Here is a 19,127-nt window from a genome sequence, read left to right as displayed (position 1 = left end):
CATGTATATAGTAAGTACACTTAGTTTGTGTGTTTATACTTTTATTATTTTCATAATAAATGTGTTTCATAAATGCACATGCTGTCTTCATTAATGTTGCATGAGTGAATTTTGCCAACCTCTACACTGTCAAGAACTCCATATTGTTCAACTCTGCTAACTACTGACGTGGAAATTTTGTAGTTCCAAATTTGTAGTTAGAACTTTCATGAGACTTAATCAATAACTTGGAGTCCTTTGAAGGGTTATGCCCCGAGGTAGCTTTAATGTAAATTAAAGTTATTATTTAATATTAATATTAAGTTATTGTAAACCAGTTGTTTTTAAGAAGGTTGAAGCTTTCCCAACTAGGAAACAGGATGAGAAATACAAAATGTTGCTAAGTGCCCTTAAGTGGATGCCTTTAGCTATAAATAGCTCAGATCAGGGTGAGAGAATTAAATCCACAATAAAAGAAACAATGACCAAAACGATGATGATCACTAGTTTTATGTGATACATTGCCTATTGTGCTTTATTCCATTCAAAGCACACATAGTGCAAGCCCACCTTTGATACCCCATAAAAAACTACTCTGCTTTGGACTGATGGGTATATGTCAGAGTATGTTAATAAAACTAACTAAACTAAACCAGACCTTGTGTTAGGACCAGGTTTTCCACCTCCTTCTTGTGCTCAGTGTTTCTCCTTCCCTGTGTGGCTCTACCTGGAGCTGGGAGGGGCCTCCTGTGGAATACCTGCGCAGACCTCAGACCTCAGCTCATCTCCCCTGTGGTCGCCAGATCGTCCGTTCACCAGTGTGTTAACTTATCTCGGCTTTTGTGACTACATCTCTCTTGTTTTGTGATACTTATTTTGCCTGTGCTCCCTTTTGCCACAGAACCAGCTGCGCCCCTTTCATTTGTTCAACTTAGTCTGCTCCGGCCTTACCCTGCCAGGACCTTTGGATCCCCACCGTCTGCCGCCACCACCACCCCAGCTCCAGCTTTGAACAAAAAACCTTTTTTACTACCATCTTCCTGCTGTGTTCGTGTTCTGCACTTTGGGTCCGCTAAAAACAGATCATAACACCTTGTTTCATTTACAGGTATCAAGCAGTCTGCCAAAACCTTCAAATGAACTCATTCATCCGTTAATGTAGGAGGTTATGTACTAATCAAATCTGGAAAAGTGTCTATCTCATATAGGTGAATAGGCCTGTTCCAGGTGCTATTAACAACCAGAACAGCCCTGAAGGTCTAGGGTAAAGCAGAATGGATCCATGCTTAAAGATACATGCAAGCCCTACCCCCCAGACCCCTGTGAAGAGGTGATGTAGAGGGAAACGAGTGGTTCTTCATCCTCCTCCTTATGAGTGGTCTCGAGAGGAGGAATTTGTTCTGGTTACTTAAATGTTCCACACACAAGAAACACTCTTCAAAGTGCACACAAATAGAATAAAAAAGAGCTAAATGAACTGCTAAGGAGAATAACTTATGACAATCACACTGACGTGGTTTAGAGGGGGCGAGACGAACAAAGCCGACTTGACTAAAACCATGCACCTCTGAGTTCCTTATGAGCAAAGAGAAACATGCAGATAATGACTGGATCTGTTCAAATATGCTGAGTTTGATGCATTCTCCGATGTTTAATCCCATTATTTTAATAAGGCTGATTACAGACCTCCAAGTATGTAAGTGTGGCTGATAAGATACCCTACCCCATTGCTTTTCAAAGTGGGGCCGCGGAAACTGTAAGGGAAAAGGGTGGACAATGTGACAATAATTATTAAATTAAATGGTGTGTGCCTGAGAAATAGTTAGCTACCTCCAGCTAAAGGCAAAAATGGACATATTCGATCCCCTATCCTTATGACGTATTTCCTGTCAAATTAATAGGATCACAAGTAAACAATAAATAACAAATTAACTGAATAATACACCCAAAATACAGACCCATTGCATCTTATATCATAACCAACAAAATAATAACATCTTTCTTTATTTACGGCTCCTACACAACAGCCCCTAATTATTAGATTATCACACATAATAATTACCCACATTCATATTGATAGGAGAAATGAGACAATTAAAGCTTGATAGTCAAAGTCCACCCCTCCAATCGTCTTCTTTCTTCTTTTCTTCTTGAGTCACAAGTCAGTAAATGTCAAGGAATCCTTTTATGTCACGTCTGTCAGTCAAAACAGAGTCAAAGTTGAGCTCAAAGCGTCATGACGTTCAGCTGGCACTTCCTCATCTGGCTTCAGCCTCCTGTAGCAAGCAGATCTTCGTTATTGGCCGGTCCAAGCAGCTGCTCTTTGTTTTGATCCGCAGCTGACGCAGAAATCCTCTTCTTTCTGCAAAGGTTTGTAGAACTTTTCCCATAACTCAGGAATTTCAAGGTGCTGAGTTGTCCACGATAAGCACAATATCTCCAGGGATGATATTGCGCCTCACTCCCAACCATCTCTGTCGTTCCTGCAGCTGAGGTAAGTATTCTTTAACCCATCTTTTCCAAAACAAGTCTGACATGTATTGCACCTGCTTCCATTGTCTGCGAGCATACATGTCTGCCTTTTGAAAGTCTCCTGGTGGTAAAGACGGTAAAGTTTTCAACAGCAACAGGTGGTTCGGTGTCAATGCTTCCAGGTCGTTAGGATCCGTGGATGCTTTGGTAATTGGCCGACTGTTGATGATGGATTCCACTTCACAAAGAACTGTGTGTAGGCCCTCTTCATCCAGATTTTGCACATTCAAGGTGGAGTTGAGGACTTTTCTGACCGATCTTATTAACCAAGGTCCTCCATGATGTGAGCCTGTTGGAGGGTTAAAAGTCCATTTAATTCCTCTCTGGATAAGCACATTGTTTATCTGTGACTGGTTCCACTACTCAATGTCTGTTCTTAACTCACACTCCGCTCCTATGAAGTTTGTCCCATTTTTACAATGCATTTCCAGAACTTGACCACGTCTTGCAATAAAGCGTCTGAGTGTCAAGTCCGTCTCTAGTGAAGGTGCCACTTCAATGTGGATTGCTCTTATGGCCAGGCAGGTAAAAATGACACTGTACCTCTTCACTACACTTCTTCTGCTCTTCACTTCGAAAGGTCCGCAATAGTCTACTTCGACTCGAGTAAACGGCGGTTCATCTGGAATTACTCTATCAGAAGGTAAGTCTGCCATCTGTTGAGACAATGGCTGAGCATTTAACTTTCGACAGATGACGCACTTAGACAGAACTCTCCTAATGGCTGTACTAGCACCAGTGATCAGTATCTCTCACGCAGTTTTGACAACACATGGTTACGTCCACCATGTCCCACTTCTTGATGGATATGCCTCAGAAGTATGTCGGAGATATGGAAATACTTAGCCAGTATTATAGGATGTTTAGCCTCCGCAGGCATAGATGATCTGCTCAGTCGACCACCAACTCTTAGGACGCTGTCTTGCAAAAGTGGACAGAGTCTATAAATGTGGCTGCAGCCTTTCACACTTTTGCCACCTCGCTGCCTGGAGAATTCCTCTGGAAACCTCTTCCTTTTGGCAGAAACCGTTGATCTCCAGTTCAGCTTTACAAGCTCCTCCACTGACAGAAAACTTGGAACAGTCCTCCATCTTTGTTGTTCCACATCCAGGTCGGACTGTGCAAGGGCTCAATTGTCTCCTTTTCTGACAGCGAGCCAAAAGCCAGCTCTTAAACCTCAAGATCAATGCAACTGATCTTTTCAGACCGGTCCAAGATGAGAAATGAAGGATAATGCGAGTCACAGCATCGACTTCTTCAGTCGGTACAGCATTCACTACAATAGCGATCTTGACCTCAGGGTCATCTGATAGAAGTTGAGGTACATCCTCGGGATTCTCAGGCCACTCACTTTCAGTTTGTAGGAGAAAAGATGGACCTGACACCCATGTTGCATTCTTAAGAAATGCATCTACTTTCAACCCTCTTGATGCCATATCAGCTGGGTTGCTTGCAGTGTCCACATACCTCCATTGGGAAGGCTGTGAAGCCTTGAGAATTTCCGAGACTCGGTTGGCAACAAAGACTTTGAACCTGGAGGTCTCATTTTTGATATACTTTAGAACAGATGCACTGTCAGTCCAAAACAAAGAATCCTGAAGATTCATGTGCAACTCCTAGTAAAAACATCCATGCGACTTGCAATTGTGGCAGCAATGAGCTCCATTCGAGGGATGGTCACAGACTTAAGTGGAGTCACCCTAGCTTTTCCCATGACAAAGGCACTGTGTACTTGTGAGTGTGGATTACATGACAGCAGCTAAGTCACTACTCCATAGCCATCCTTGCTTGCATCACAGAAATGATGCAGCCGTGCTGTTTGTTTCTCCAAAGTCCAGTGGATTCAGACATCTCATGACCTTAAAGTCCTCCAAATGGCTGAGTTCCTGCAGACACCTTATCCACTCCTTAGCAATGGATTCGGGCATGATGTCATCCCAACCAAGTGTTCTCCTGCATAGATCCCTTAAGATTTTCTTAGCTGACAATACAATGGGACTCAAGATTCCTAGGGGATCAAAAATGGAGCTAACAGTTGAGAGAATTCCTCTCCTGGTCAAAGGTCGGTCCTTGATCTTCATTCTAAATTTAAAAGGTATCAGACTGAATGCACCATTCGACACCGAGCACTCTCTCCACAAGTAGCAGATCCTGCTCCAGATCCAGTATTTCCAGTACATTTGCTCTGTGATTTTCAGGTATTCCAGCCAGAACATCACGCCTGTTGCTTATCCACTTCCTAAGCTGGAAGCCACCTTTAGTACAGATGGAACCAAGGTCATAGTAAAGGGACACAGCTTCCTCATCCGACACAACTGACACAAGACAATCATCCACATAGAAGCAATGTAAAACTGTATCCACTGCCTTTTTGCTGAACTGTTCTTTATTGTCTTCCGCACATTTTCGCAGGGCAAAATTGGCGCAGCTGGGAGATGAAGTTGCCCCAAAGAGATGCATCATCATCCTGAAGTGTGTGAATTCTTGATTTAAATCCCCATCGGGCCATCAGAAAAATCTCAACAAATCAGTGTTTTCAGCCGGTACTTTTACCTGGTGAATCATGGAGTCAACATCTGCCATGAGCACCACTGATTCTTTCCGGAATCTGGTCACCACTTCAATCAATGAGCTGGTCAGGTCCGGTCCCTGTAAGAGTTGAGCATTCAGAGAGGTTCCTTGGAAGCTTGCCCCACAGTCAAAAACAACTCTGATCTTCCTTTTAATGGGATGGTAAACACTGTGGTGCGGGATGTACCAGACCTTGCCATCAGTCCGTTCCAATTCCTCCTCTGGCACCCTTTCAGCAAAACCTTTGACACAAAGGTCATTCATGAAGGCACTGTAGTCTGCATGCAATGATGGATCCTTCCAACGCCTCCTCTTCAGGTGCAAAGCACGCTGCTCAACAACTGTCCTGTTATTTGGTATATTGAGTTCCTTGTTTCTCAATAGCAGTCGGATTTGATAATGCCCATTTATTAACTTTGCTGAGTTTGTCACCAGATCCATAAACTTATTATCTTCTCTTGACATTCCAGGTTGCTCATCCATAACGCTTTCAGGAAAATCTGTCTTAAACTGCTGCTGCCAAAGCTTATCCAAATCAACAACTGTTCACTGACAATTCTGGCAACACGCAATCCATTGCATTTCCACTTTCTCCTTTCAGTGGTCCATTCCCAGTCCAGCCCAGCATTGTCCTGATTGCATAGGGCCTTTTTCCCAGTGAGGCCGAGCTTGTGAATCAAAGCTTCTGTACAAAATACTGCTGTGCTTCCTTGGTCCAAGAAGGCATAGGTGGTAAGGATCTTGCTGCCCTTCTTTGACTTAAACTTGTACAGTACTAGTAAGACCACTCAAGACTAGGGTGCTGTCCACTGTTAAATCTGATTTCCTTTCTGATTGGTCAGAGTTGTTTCTCTTTTCTTTTGAAGGAATGTGAAGTATATTTGGGATGCTGGAGACCACATTTTGCACAGGAAATCTGTTTTCTGTATTCTTTACTGATGTGTCCAATACACAAACAGCCAAAACAAACACCCTTTTCCCTCAAGAAGCCTATCTTCTCATTGTGAGGTCTTTTCTCCAACTCCGGACATGCATCCAATATGTGTCCTCCTCCACAACAAATACACATCCTCCTTTCACACTCAATTTCACTTGTGTTCCAGAAAATTTGTGATGTCACTGAATGTGACGCCGCCTCTCCTGCAGCTCACAGGCTACACTTCTCCATTTGTCCCTGAGTTTATAAGGCAATTTCCTTATGACTGTCAACATATTGGCAGGCAGATCTAGCTCATGCAAATATTCGACTTCTTCTATTGCGTTACAGCAACTTCTGAGGAAAAGGCTGTAGTCCTGAAGAGCTTTTACATCTTCTCTTTTAATAGGATACCATGAAAGAGCTTTGTCCATATATGCTGATGGAACTTTCTGCTCATTTCCAAAATGCTCCAACCATAAAGCTTTAGCTTTAACATATCCCCTCTCTGGATTTAAGTGCTGGCAGCTTCTCACAATTTCCTTGGGGTGACCCTTGGTGTACTGCTGCAAAAAATACAGTCGGTCACTGCAGTTTTCAGTGTCCTATGCGGCCGGCATTCCTTCCATATTTGGCTTTTTTTGTGCACATCCATCCGTAAGCTTACCTTACTGTGGTTTGCTTTAACTCCGGCTCTGAAGGCTGTTTGAAAGCCAGTGCTTACCTCTGTGCTTTATCTCCAATGTTTGCTTACTGTTATCCTCTTCCTCTTTTCGTTCAATTGATCCGATTTATCCGTTGCGCTGTCTGATGCTTCTTTGATGCCTGTTTTTTGTTGACAAATTGTAGCGACTTCGTGAAAACAAACGTCGCTGAGAGGCTGAGGTAGGGCCTAATAAATTGAATGACGCACTGATCCAAAAATCACTGTAATCTGTAAAAATGCGTTTAAACTATTATTAAAGAAAAAAGAATATCCACTTGATTGTCCATGCACAAACTCATTGATTAAATCGATCAAACGGAAAACAGCAGGTCAACAAAAAATACACCGTCCCCACTCTGCCTTTTTCCTTCCTACACAGGTGAACAGGTGCTTAAATCAACTATGACTCCCGCCCCTATCCTTATGAACCATTTCCTTTCAAATTAATAGGATCACAAGAAAATAATAAATAACAAATTAACCAAATAATACACCCAAAATACAAACCCATTACATCTTATATCATAGCCAACAAAATAATAATCTCGTTCTTTAACTTTTTTACAGCGCCTACATGTCTGATTGAACGTTCTTTACAATTAAGTTTATTGCTCTTTGAAAAGGTGAACTTGCATGATTATGCTATAATATTATTATTATATTAGTAGTTTAAAATGGACTCATGCAAAGACTCCATTTTGAATCTCAAGACTAACTGTTCGAGAAAGCTTAACTGGAGTTTAGTAAAAAAGTTATGTAAATTGTCTCTGTCAAACCTAACAGTTAAGCAGCGAACACAACATGGCCTTTGAAAATGTGATATTTTCATCATGTCCAGTGTTACATATTGCATGCCTCCCATCACAGCCATGCATACTCACCCCTTTGTTGAGGGAGTACTTAGAGGTCATGGACCAGTCATACATGCCCAGACAGTCACTGAGAACAGCAGTCTTCCAGGGATTGGCCATTGCCTCATCCTTTGTTATGAAGTCATAGCGGAAGAGCTGCTTCACCCTGCAGATTTTCACAAGCTTTATTTTTTTCCTACATGTACAATACATAAACATCAAACACAGCATATAACAGATTATGTTTCTCGTGGTAAAAACACATGTAATTAAATTAAAAACAATATGCCCTAAATTCACTAGCTACAATAGTGAAACTGCATCTTATGTTGATACCTGAGAAAGGTCAGCTCTCTCATTTTCTCCATAGCAATGTCTTCACCGGATTGACGAGCAAACAGAGGATCATTCTCCAGCGTCTTGAATACATGTTGCTGTAGAAAAACAAGAGTATAAACAAGTTAAAATGTTATAAAATATAAAGTATTTGCATGTTAAATGTTGAGGCCGAAATTGGTCCCTGAAATAATTTAAAATTTCAGTTTCAACTTTGAGGCCCTGTAGGAAGTTAAATTGTTAACTTGCACACAAGAGCTGAAAGCAATCCGAGGTTTTGGATTACAACTCATGCTCTGCTGCGATATCACAGTCAGACAATTTTCTTGTCTTGCTGTTAGTGTTCGAGTCGACATCCCATCTGTCAAGTTCTGTTTTGTGTGGCTATTGTGAGTTTGTGAGTTATTCCCACATTGCTGATTCGTCCATGTAAGAGAGGGAAGCAAGGAGGTGTGCACACAAGACAGGAAGTGTCCCACAAGGAAAGATAACATTCTGGATTTGTGTTATGGAAACATAACCGGTGCCTTTAGCACTCGAGAACAGCCTCCACTTGGGTTTGCTGACAATGTTATCTGTGTCAGGATTTGTGAAGCAGTTGGACCCAGAAGCAGAGTTTAACAAAAGAGTGTTTTTAATGAAAAGTCTTTAACAGAAAAAATAACAAACGCAGGAATCTCAAAAGGTAAAAACTGAAAAACACAGAGCACAAGGGGGAACCTTACAAGAGATGCAGAGGACGGGAGCTCAGGAGACACGGGATACAAAAACACAGGAGATCAGGACAGGACATAACGACGACGATCCGACAAGGACAAAGGGGAGCACAGAGACTTATATCCACACACAGGGAAGGCAGGAAACATTCCGTTTGGGGCACTTTAGAAGTGCTGAAGGACCAGTTCATGTCCAATTGTTCTGTCAAATCTGGTGTCTTGGATTATGTGTCAAAGTTTCGCGAGCGCATGTACCAGGTCCGGTCCATGGCAAAAGAAGCTCTTTCGCGCTCTCAGAGTAAAATGAAAAGTCACTTTGACCAGAAGGCTGTTCCCCGAACTTTCAAACCAGGTGACCAGGTCCTAGCAGCTCGTTTCTCTGGACCTTATCTGATTGAAAGGAAGATAAATGATTTGGACTATGTGATCAAAACCTCTGACAGGAAGTGTAAAGCTCGTCTGTGTCACATTAATATGCTCAAACCATATTATACCAGAGACGATCCCTCTTGCGAGTCCCCCGAAAAGCCTGCTGACCCCGATGAAAGTCCTGTACCCGTCTCCACATCACTGTCCTTCGCTCCAGCTCCGGATGGTATGGATGAGGATGGTCTTGAACCATATGATGCGAGTCGACAAAGTGCCAGACTGCTCAACTCAAAGGTACTGTCTGACATGTCTTCATTTCTTTCCCACCTCTCTGAAGAACAGAAGGCTGATATTGAGACTCAGGCCCATCCAACTCTCTTTGGTGATGTTCCTTCCCGCACAACAGTAATGGAGCATGGCATTAATGTTGACAATGCAAAGCTAATCAAACAACATGCCTACCGTGTCAATATGACCAAGAGAAATGTGATGAGAGAGGAAGTAAAGTATCTCCTGGATAATGGTTTAGCTAAACCTAGTTGCAGTTCCTGGAGCTCTCCCTGCCTAGTAACACCCAAGTCAGATGGAAGCCCTCGCTTCTGCACAGATTTCCGTAAGGTCAATTCTGTTACAGTATCAGATTCCTTCACAGTACCATGCATTGAGGACTGCATAGATAATATTGGATCTGCAGCTTTTTTGAGTAAACTAGATCTTCTGAAGGGATACTGGCAGGTTCCACTAACTCAGAGAGCATCAGAGATCTCAGCCTTTGTTACACCTCACCACTTCCTACAGTATACAGTGATGGCCTTTGGAATGAAAAATGCTCCTGCCACATTCCAAAGACTTATGTTCACATTGCTGCGGGATGTCCCTAATTGCAATGTGTGCCTCGATGACCTTGTTATATATTCATCCAGTTGGCCTAAGCAGCCTTCCAGCTGCAGAGTCCGGTGTTGATCCACACAGCCACGTCTCCGTGAAACACAAGACGGAAGATGAACAAAAGTCTCTGTCTCTAGCCACCAGGAGCTGAAGTTCGTCCAGTTTGTTGCTCAGTGAAAGTATGTTGGAGAGATATATTCCTGGAAGAGGTTAACAATATCTGCGTCTGCTGAGACAAACAAGCACTCCAGCTGGTCTCCCCCTCCTCCTGCGTTTCACTGTGTTGGCAAAGGTGAGTGCACCTTTGACCAGAATGTCCAATATTTACGGATGAACACAAAAATTATGGAAATAAATCTGCTGGAGATGTGCCTTGATGTTTTCCGGATGTTCTGGTGAAGGAGCTCCAGGTATCACAGCAGAAAACTGAGTTTAAACACAAAACGACACGAAAAAGTGCACACAAACACACCGAGACAGCTGTCCATCTTGGGAAAAGTAAAGCTATTCCTGTACTGTCTGGGCTTCCTGTACCTCCTCCTGTTCTGCTTCTGGATGGATCTTCATCCTGCACGGCTTAAGGAGAGGTTCAGCCTTCGCCTTGAAAACCATCTTCTAATATAAGGTTAATTGGAGTCAGATAACAAAAAGATAACTTGGGTATGTTGTACTTACTTCATTGTACAGGCACCTGGGACAGTAGAGCAGCTACTAGCAGCCTGTGGTCAGACTGTGTTTTCAGCTGCTTAAAGGGATAGTTCACCAAGAAATGAAAATTCACTCATTATCTATTCACCCCTATGCCGATCGGGGGGTGGGTGAAGTGTTTGAGTCCACAAAACACTTTTGGAGTTTCAGGGGTAAACAATGTAGCTGATTAGTGACCTATCTTCAGACATACTAAAACAACAGAAAAAACACAACATGCCTCCATACTGCTTGTGTGGTGTCATCCAAGTGTCTGCAAGCCCCGACATTCATGTTCGACTCGAAACAATGTCATTTACACCGTGTTTTAAGCCTAGTGGCTGCAAGGGAGTAATCAGTGGACTACCTCTCACAGTAAGCATGGAAGAACTTGTGGAGAACTTGAGGGTGCGGAATAGGGCAGTGAAAAATGCTAAGAGAATGACAAGGGGAGCTGAGAAAAAAGAGACGGAGACTATAATGATTGAATTTGAAACAAAGGTGCTACAAAAGGAGTTATACTTTGGATTAATGAAGTATAAAATTAGGGCGTTCGTACCAGAGCCAATGAGATGCTTCAACTGTAAAGAGTTTGGGCATATAGCTAAGATGTTTAAAGGAAAGAGGAGATGTGCGAGATTTGGTGGGGAACATGAATACGGGAAATGTGGGGAGGGGGTGAAACTTAAGTGCTGTAATTGTGGAGGAAATCACAGTGTAGCTTATTGGGGATGTGAAGCACTGAAAATGGAGGGGGAGTGCAGAAAAAGAACAGCAAGGGAAAAAGAATGCATGGATTGAGAAAAAAAAATTGGTGACTTTTATAGTAATAAATGCAACATATTAGATCAAGTCTAAAACTGAAAGGATCCAGGTTATTGTGAAAGCTGCAGAACACCATCTAAGGTCTAAAATGGGAAGAAGGGATAGATGAACTCAGGATACGGGCAAGAAACAGTATGTGTGGGCTGATAATATAAATTTTGTTAATCCTTCAGTGGAATGCAAGGTGTTTGATTGCAAATGGGCAGGAGTTCAAGCAATTTATTGGTGGTAGGAAAGAAAAAAAAAGAGTCCAAGAGTCCTGGTTAAAACCTTGATTTTGTAATATATGGATATGTGGCAGTGAGGATAGATAGAACAAAGTGGGCAAGAGGAGGATGTGCCACTTTTGTGAAACAAGGTATTCCCTACAGAGTACTAGGTATGGGAAATGAGGAAGAATATGTAGTATTGAAAGTTTGGGTGGAAAAGAAAAAGCTGGTAATTGTAAATTATTATAATCCTTGATAAAAATTAGAGTTGAGAAAAGTGGAAGAGATAGAGAGGCAGAGTAATAGTACAGTTGTTTGGTGTGGTGATTTTAATGGGCACAGTGCAACATTGGGGAGTGATCGAACAGACGCTAATGGTCAGGTTATTGAAGAGTTGCTAAATGAGAGAAATTTTGTATGCTTAAATGATGGCAGCTATACAAGAGTCTGTACTGGACCTCACACTGGTATATCAAGTAACATTGCGGCAAGATGTGATTGGACAGTGTATCAAGAAGGAACTATAGGGAATGATCATTATCCAGTCTGATGCAAGATAAATATTGCTTCTTCACAGCTCATAGACAGTACTGGTGGAAAGTGGATCTTGGCAAAAGCAAACTGGGAACATTTTTTGAAAGAAAGTGAGAGACGTCTAAGCCAGCTTAATGAGGAAATGAGTATAGAAGAGCTTGACAGCAAAATAAAGCAAGGCATTATAGCAGCGGCCTTAGGGGCTATTCCAAAAAGGAAAGGAAAGGTAAAGAAGAAAATAGTAACGTGGTGGGATAATAACTGTAAAGAAGCAGTGAAAAATAGGAACAAAGCATTTAAACTAGTCATAAGAACCCACAACTTTCAGCACCTGATTCAGTATAAGCAAGCTCAGGCAGTTGAGAAGGACAATAAGACAGGCTAAAAGAACACATTGGAGGAATTACTGTGACTCAATAGGAGGCAAAACAAAGGTAGGAGAAGTGTGGGGGATGATTAAGAAGATGGGAGGGGGCAGGAGGGTGTGGAGTTACCCTGTTCTGACAGATGGAAGTATCATAGCAGTTACAAATAAAGAAAAGGCAGAAGTGATGGTAAACATCTTTGTTAAGGTACATAGTTATCATAAGAAGGGAAAAGAGGCAGAGAGAGAACAAAGTCTGAAAATAGACAAGCATTGTGCAGAAAAACTAATTTTGATGGGCTGGAAAATGTCCATTTCACTATGGATGAGCTGAAGAGTGCACTTGATAAGACAGGATAGATTGCACCTGGAAAAATCTGTTACTGTATGTTAAAACATTTAAGTGAAAGGAGTCTTGGGAAATTGCTGCTACTGTAAAATAAAGTGTTCAACTGGATTATGCACTTCTTAAATGGATGAACTATTCAGGTGATGGTTGGAGCAGAGTTATCAAACCAGCACAGGGGAGTGTAGTAAGTCCAACCATATTTTCATTAATAATTAATGACATATTTGAGAATATCCCAGCTGATATGGGGAGGTCATTGTTTGCTGATGATGGAGCTCTGTGAAAAAGGGGAAGAAATGTTGAATATATAGCTCAGAAAATGCAAGAGGGAATCAATCAAGTTGAAAATTGGGGGTTTAGATTCTCAGTGGAAAAAAGTTATGTTCTTTACAAGGAAAAAACTAAAGTTATGTTCTTTACAAGGAAAAAACTGAAAGAATGTAACTTGAAACTGTATGGAAGTGTATTAGAAAGGTTTGAGAGATTTCGTTTCTTGGGTGTACATTTTGATCTTGGAGAGAACACATCAGTCAGGTGGTCAATAAGTGTAAAAAAGTAATAAGCATAATGAGATGCCTTGCTGGGCTGAAGTGGGGTGCTGACTTTGTGTCGCTGAGATATATTTACGTAGCTCTAATAAGATCCCGATTAGACTATGGGAGTATAGTGTACGGGTCAGCAGCAAAATTAGTGCTAGCAAGCCTAGATACTCAAGCTCAGGCTCTTAGATTGTGTTTAGGAGCAGTCAGAACCTCACCTGTGTGTGCTCTTCAAGTAGAGGCAGCAGAAATGCTGTTGTGCTTGAGGAGGGAACAGCTGGTTGCCCATTACTGGATCAACCTAAGTGGACATGGAGATGCTCACCCTACTAAAGCAGTGCTGCTGACGTGTTGGGAGAAGGAGAGAGTGCAAAAAGAGAGTTTTGGGTGGAAAGGAAATGAAATAGCTAAAAGTAGGGGGGTGTCTGATAAAGAGTTTGGGGAGACTGTGCTGTGGCCTGCATCAGCCATCACAAGTATCAAAACAGGAGAAGCAAAAGAACATCAAGATTTATTGTGAAATATTATTTACAGTTACAAGAATGGGGAAACAGGGAAGGGATATAATGTTCATGAGTGTGCCAGCTCATTTAGGCATTTTAGGGAATGAGAGAGCAGATCAATTAGCAAAGGAGGCAGTTAAGAGAGAAGCTGTTGAGGTTAACATTAAGTTGTCAAAGTCAGAGGGCAGAGGCATAGTGTGGAAAAAGTAATTCAACAGTGGCAGCAGAACTGGGATACGGAGACAAAAGGAAGGCATCTACAGTCAGTACAGAGCAGAGTAAATCGGTTAAGAAGCAGGGGAAATAAAAGGAAGGAGCAAGTAACAATAAGCAGACTAAGGATCGGGCACAGTAATTTGAACGGCACACTACACATTATGGGGAAACACCCAACTGGATTGTGTGGCAGTAAAACACATACTCATGTCATGTGGGAAATTCGTACAGGAGAGACAAATAATGATGGATTATTTAAACGGAATAGGACGGGCTGTGGGCAGTGTAAGGAGCATTTTAGAATGTACAGATTGTGCACAAGGGAGGAAAGGCATTTTACATTTTTTTATTATGACTGGACTGGACAAACGGATATAAGATAACAGCATAATGAGAGAATGGAACCTGAAGGTGGCAGTAATGCAACATTCTGGATGCCAACTGCCGTAAAACAACAAAGAAGGAGAAGAAGAAGAAGTCAAACATGATGTAAATGAAGTCGTTTCGAGTTGAATATTAATGTCGGGGCTTGCGGACACTTAAGTGACACCACAGTAGCAGTATGGAGGCATGTTAAGTTTTTTCTGTTGTTTTATTACATCTGAAGAAGGACTCACCATTGACTTCAATTGTATTGGATACTGCTCTAACAAAGTTTACCCCTGAGACCCCAGAAGTGTTTTGTGGACTCAAACATTTCACCCATCCCTCGATCGGCATAGGGTTGAGTAGATAATTAGTGAATTTCATTTTTGGATGAACTATCCCTTTAATCCTAGTTCAAGAATGAACTCTAAGCCCCACCTTGGACAAGAAAGTGCGCTCACAATTATCACCTTCAACCATTATCACCAATGGTTATTATTAACAGCTACTAAATTGATCTTGAGGTGAGACTATTTTCTTAAAAGCAATGGTGAGACAGTTTTATTTTGACACTGTCCTGCTGGCCAACATTCTAGAGCACCAGAGGTTCATTAATCCAACCTGAAAATGCAAATGCAATATTTTCTCCTGATTGAATAACAGTCACAACAAACTACAATGACCTATAATTACAGTCTTTGAAATGATGTTACCTTGAATGTCATTATATCCTCTCCATCTATGAAACGGACCATGTCCTTCCAATTGAAAGAGGCTTTTTTCCTGTAGATGTCCAGGGGGCCACAAGGGAGGTCAGCTACTTCATGCTCCATCATCTATGTTGAGACTGAAGGGTTGGGCATACAGATATATAAATGACAAATCATGAATTGTTTGAACATCTAATTTCACTGTAACAGCAGTTGAACCAGAGTTGGTTCAGACTTTTGCCTGTGGCTCCAAAGAATGTTTTACCCACACTACTACCACTACTACTGCCCTTATATATTTTTTTATTTACACTATATATATATTTATATAATTTGTTGATGCTAAGGACATAAGCGAGGTTAGCCTGCACACATATTTGCATTTAGGTGACTGTCTGTGTACCTTTTAAATCATCTCCACTCAACGTATCATGATTTGTTATAGCAACCGGACTCGTTCAAGGTGTCACAACCCCCCTTCCCAGATTCCCATCTTTTCTGAACGTAATGCAGCTTGTGTTGCATCTTCTTGTAAGAATAGGCATTAGGCAATCAGAACACTGTATAACAGCATCAAAGCTGGTTAAATATGGGATCAAATTGGTCATCAATATTTTGAAATTGTGAAATAATGTTGTACATCTCCGGGTAAGTGTAGTTGTGGAAATATGTTTTTGCATTACTGAAAGGGTTTTGTGTAAACACATTTAATATCTAAATGCATTCAAAAAAGGTTTTGTACACTACAGAGCCAATCAGCGTCAGTGTCATATGCAAAGGTAGGAAATTTGTTTATCTGTCTCTCACTCTGTTGAAAATAATCCTGCATAAATTTGAATTACACAATACTTCGACTGAAACAAAAAAACTCTACACACTCTCTGTTGACAAGTAGTTTTGCATGCACACAATAGGTGAACTACAAGCATAAAATATTAGTGACCTTAATTCGATACTACAGGAATTAAATGTAGCTCATATTCTGGCCCCTGGAATACTAGGGCCCCTTTGCCGTAAATAATTAAACTCTACAGCACAGTAAATGAAACGCTGTAAGACCTTATCTATCAAAACTGAACAGGTAGACATACTATTTGCGTAACCTCTGTGCTTCAACTGCTCTCGATAACAGAGCAAAGGTCGTGGCTTGCAGTGTGACGCCTCCTGCTTCGATCGGCTCACTGTCAGTTACAACCCACACAGCTGTTTCTGATCCACTGGTGGCGATTCATATTGAACTATTACATTATAGCTTGTCCCACTATCCCCACTATAACCCTGACCCTGACCCACGCTGCTGTCCAGTGCGGTGAGAAAAGAGGCGTTACTAAAGTGCGCTTACAAGCTTGTTCTCCTTTCACTTGTCAGGAAAAAGCTAATAACTTCATTAGCAGCTGACCTGGGCCGTTAGGTCTTACCTTATACGTCAACCTTGTTCTGTTAAAGTGCTTGTTTCTTCTTCTCCAGCTGTCAAGTTGACCAGCGTACCGCTCTGTTTACAACTTTGAAGCAGAGACACGCCTCTGTTCTGATGTCAACGATATTACTTCCGGTTCACGTCCTTCATGACAAGAGTCACGTCTTCGCCACAGCCTGTGGTCTTAACACGTCAAATGAATTAAAACCTGCCTCCCTGATTAGCTCCTACAGTGACAAATTATGTAAGTGATATATATTTTCAGAACACGACTAATTAATGAATCTGTATAGCAGCTATGGAGTTAAGACTATAAATTGCTCTAGAGTGCTTTTATTCTGAAAGCACAAAATGAATACGGGAATCCTTTCGGTAAATAAAGAAGAAGTTGTGTTTGCATATATGTAGGTTTGCATATTATGCATTTTTTAAGAGATACATGGTGCAGAGTCGCTCTGGTGACATTTGGGGGAACAAAATGATGTAACCATGGAATAATAACGCATGGGAATAAGATAAGTCTTGGCCACAAGTTATTTAGTCATGGTAACGAGAACAAGTATTCGTGGTCAACTGTGGTGGAAATGTTTGCAATTACAAGTCAATAAAAACACAGGGCCCTATTTCGTGCGCCATGATGCACAGTGAAAACGTTGGGATCTATAAAAACAAACTTGACGGGAGACTGCCACTCTAACTGTGACCCATGAGTCCAGAGTCATTACAGGGAGGTCACTATTTGTCCTTGAAAAGCAAAGCTGAATCATGGTGCCCCTCAGGTACACCAACCTGTGTACAAAGATCAGTTTATGTATATAATATACTGTGATGTCATGAGAGGGGGTGTCATCGAGGGGAGATACATCCCCTCCCAGTGGCTGCAGCAGGGACTACAACCCATCATGGCATCTGGTTAAGTGACTGCATTTCCCAGAGTCAGCAGGGCAGCCAGGGCCAAGGGTGCTGCCGAGCTGAACGAGATCGCTCTGATTGCCCCAGAGGGAGAGGAGGACAGAGACAGACAGAGAGAGGAGTTCAACTGAAGAAGACCGGTGTTGATTGTGTTTGGCGACTGTCTGCTGAATTTAAGTTAACCTTTTACTGAAAAAACCTCAATACATAATTTTGAGTTAGAAACCACCGCTTGTCGTCTTCCTTTGTGCACCCACGCCTCACAAGCCGATCGCAAACCTCTCAAGACATCACAATATATACAAAATAAATACAGCAAATCTGTCTAATTTCCCTTTTATTATTGCACTTTCCATTTCAGTGTAAACTCAATTGAACAAACCTTTATGGTGGGGAAATATGAATATATTCATTAACAAATAAATAATGCAAAGCAAATGTGTGAAAATAGTAATAGAAAAACAATGACAATAAAAAGATTCAACAGAAGTAATAATAATAATAACCCTAATTATGTCCTTATACACCTATATACAGGTGTGTATACCTTTGGTACTGTATGAAGCTTCCAGAGGGACAAGTACAGCAGGCGGGGATGACAAGACAGTTTCCCTGGCCTTAAGAGCCATGTTGCCAATAAATAAGATGATATGATGCCGTTAACAGTGTTCTAATCCCTAGGCTCTCTAATATGGTCGAACACTGTAACATCATCTTTGTACTGCCTGTGAATATGTAAACCATTTCTAAGCAGTATTGGAAGAAGTGCAGTGGTAGACTCACACAGCTTTCAGGGAGTATCACAGGACTCAAACAGCTGTGTACTCATGTATACATGCAGAGCCCGCACAGGGCACAGTGTATTAAGCTCCTTCTTCTCCCCTGAGGATAATGGAGGTGAGTGAAACGCCAACAGCTCTACTATGGGACATCTGTCTGCTGACTTCACCACTTTAGGCACAAAAGCTGGGTTGGGCCGTAAGCAGAACTTTTAGAGTCCCGGGCCGAACTGCAAGCAGGAGGGGCGTATGGACAAAGCCTGGACGTCACTCACCCGCTTTGTAGTAGTCAAGAGCAACATCGTCTTCAGTGACATAAACTTAATTTCCACCGCCTCAATAGGCTCAACCAGGGGCATGGAAAGTGGGAGCTTGAGGTGTTCCCCCTTCATGAATCTGCCAACCAAAAGGATGTTGCCCCACAGGCTTATCTGCAAAACCCACATGAAAAGCTGAGATGGCAGCAAGGTACACTTTGACTGTAGAAAAGGCTTTCCATTTCTCCATCAGTTCCTGCAGGAAACACTGCAGATCCCCCACCAAACACTGATAAGGAATTGTGTGTCTTGCGTCCCACCACTCCTGAAATGTATAGAGCATGGGTGGAAGAGGCTTTTGCACTCTGGATGGTGTCGATGACCTGCACTGCCAGTCCTGCAGAATTCAGGTTCCACCACTCACGGGCCAAACCCAGAGCATTACTCTGTCTGGCTGAGGGTGGTAAATCTCTCCTGGTGCCTGGGACAGAAGATCTCTGCGTATGGGGATGGGCCACAGCTCGCCTGCCAGCATCTGTATTATTTCCGCCACCCAATGTTTGGACGGCCAACGCGGCACCATCAGGATTAGCGTC

General features: G+C 42.0%; 1 protein-coding gene across 1 annotated transcript in view; it reads right to left on the bottom strand.

Moving 5' to 3' along the window:
- Positions 1-16,724, bottom strand: part of acox3 (acyl-CoA oxidase 3, pristanoyl) — a 48,604-nt gene extending 31,880 nt beyond the window's left edge. The window contains exons 1-4 of the mRNA XM_035148726.1: positions 16,585-16,724; positions 15,170-15,303; positions 7,892-7,989; positions 7,586-7,721 (exon numbers count right to left, since the gene is read on the bottom strand). Of these exons, the coding sequence (XP_035004617.1) occupies positions 7,586-7,721; positions 7,892-7,989; positions 15,170-15,292 (357 nt within the window). The 5' untranslated portion in view covers positions 15,293-15,303; positions 16,585-16,724. The remainder of the gene's footprint in view (positions 1-7,585; positions 7,722-7,891; positions 7,990-15,169; positions 15,304-16,584) is intronic.
- Positions 16,725-19,127: the final 2,403 nt, after the last annotated feature.

The sequence above is a fragment of the Hippoglossus stenolepis genome, chromosome 23 (genome assembly GCF_022539355.2).
Source record: "Hippoglossus stenolepis isolate QCI-W04-F060 chromosome 23, HSTE1.2, whole genome shotgun sequence".
NCBI lineage: Eukaryota > Metazoa > Chordata > Actinopteri > Pleuronectiformes > Pleuronectidae > Hippoglossus > Hippoglossus stenolepis.
The sequence above is the reverse complement of the archived record's forward strand: the minus strand, read 5'-3'. Positions and strand labels throughout refer to the sequence as shown.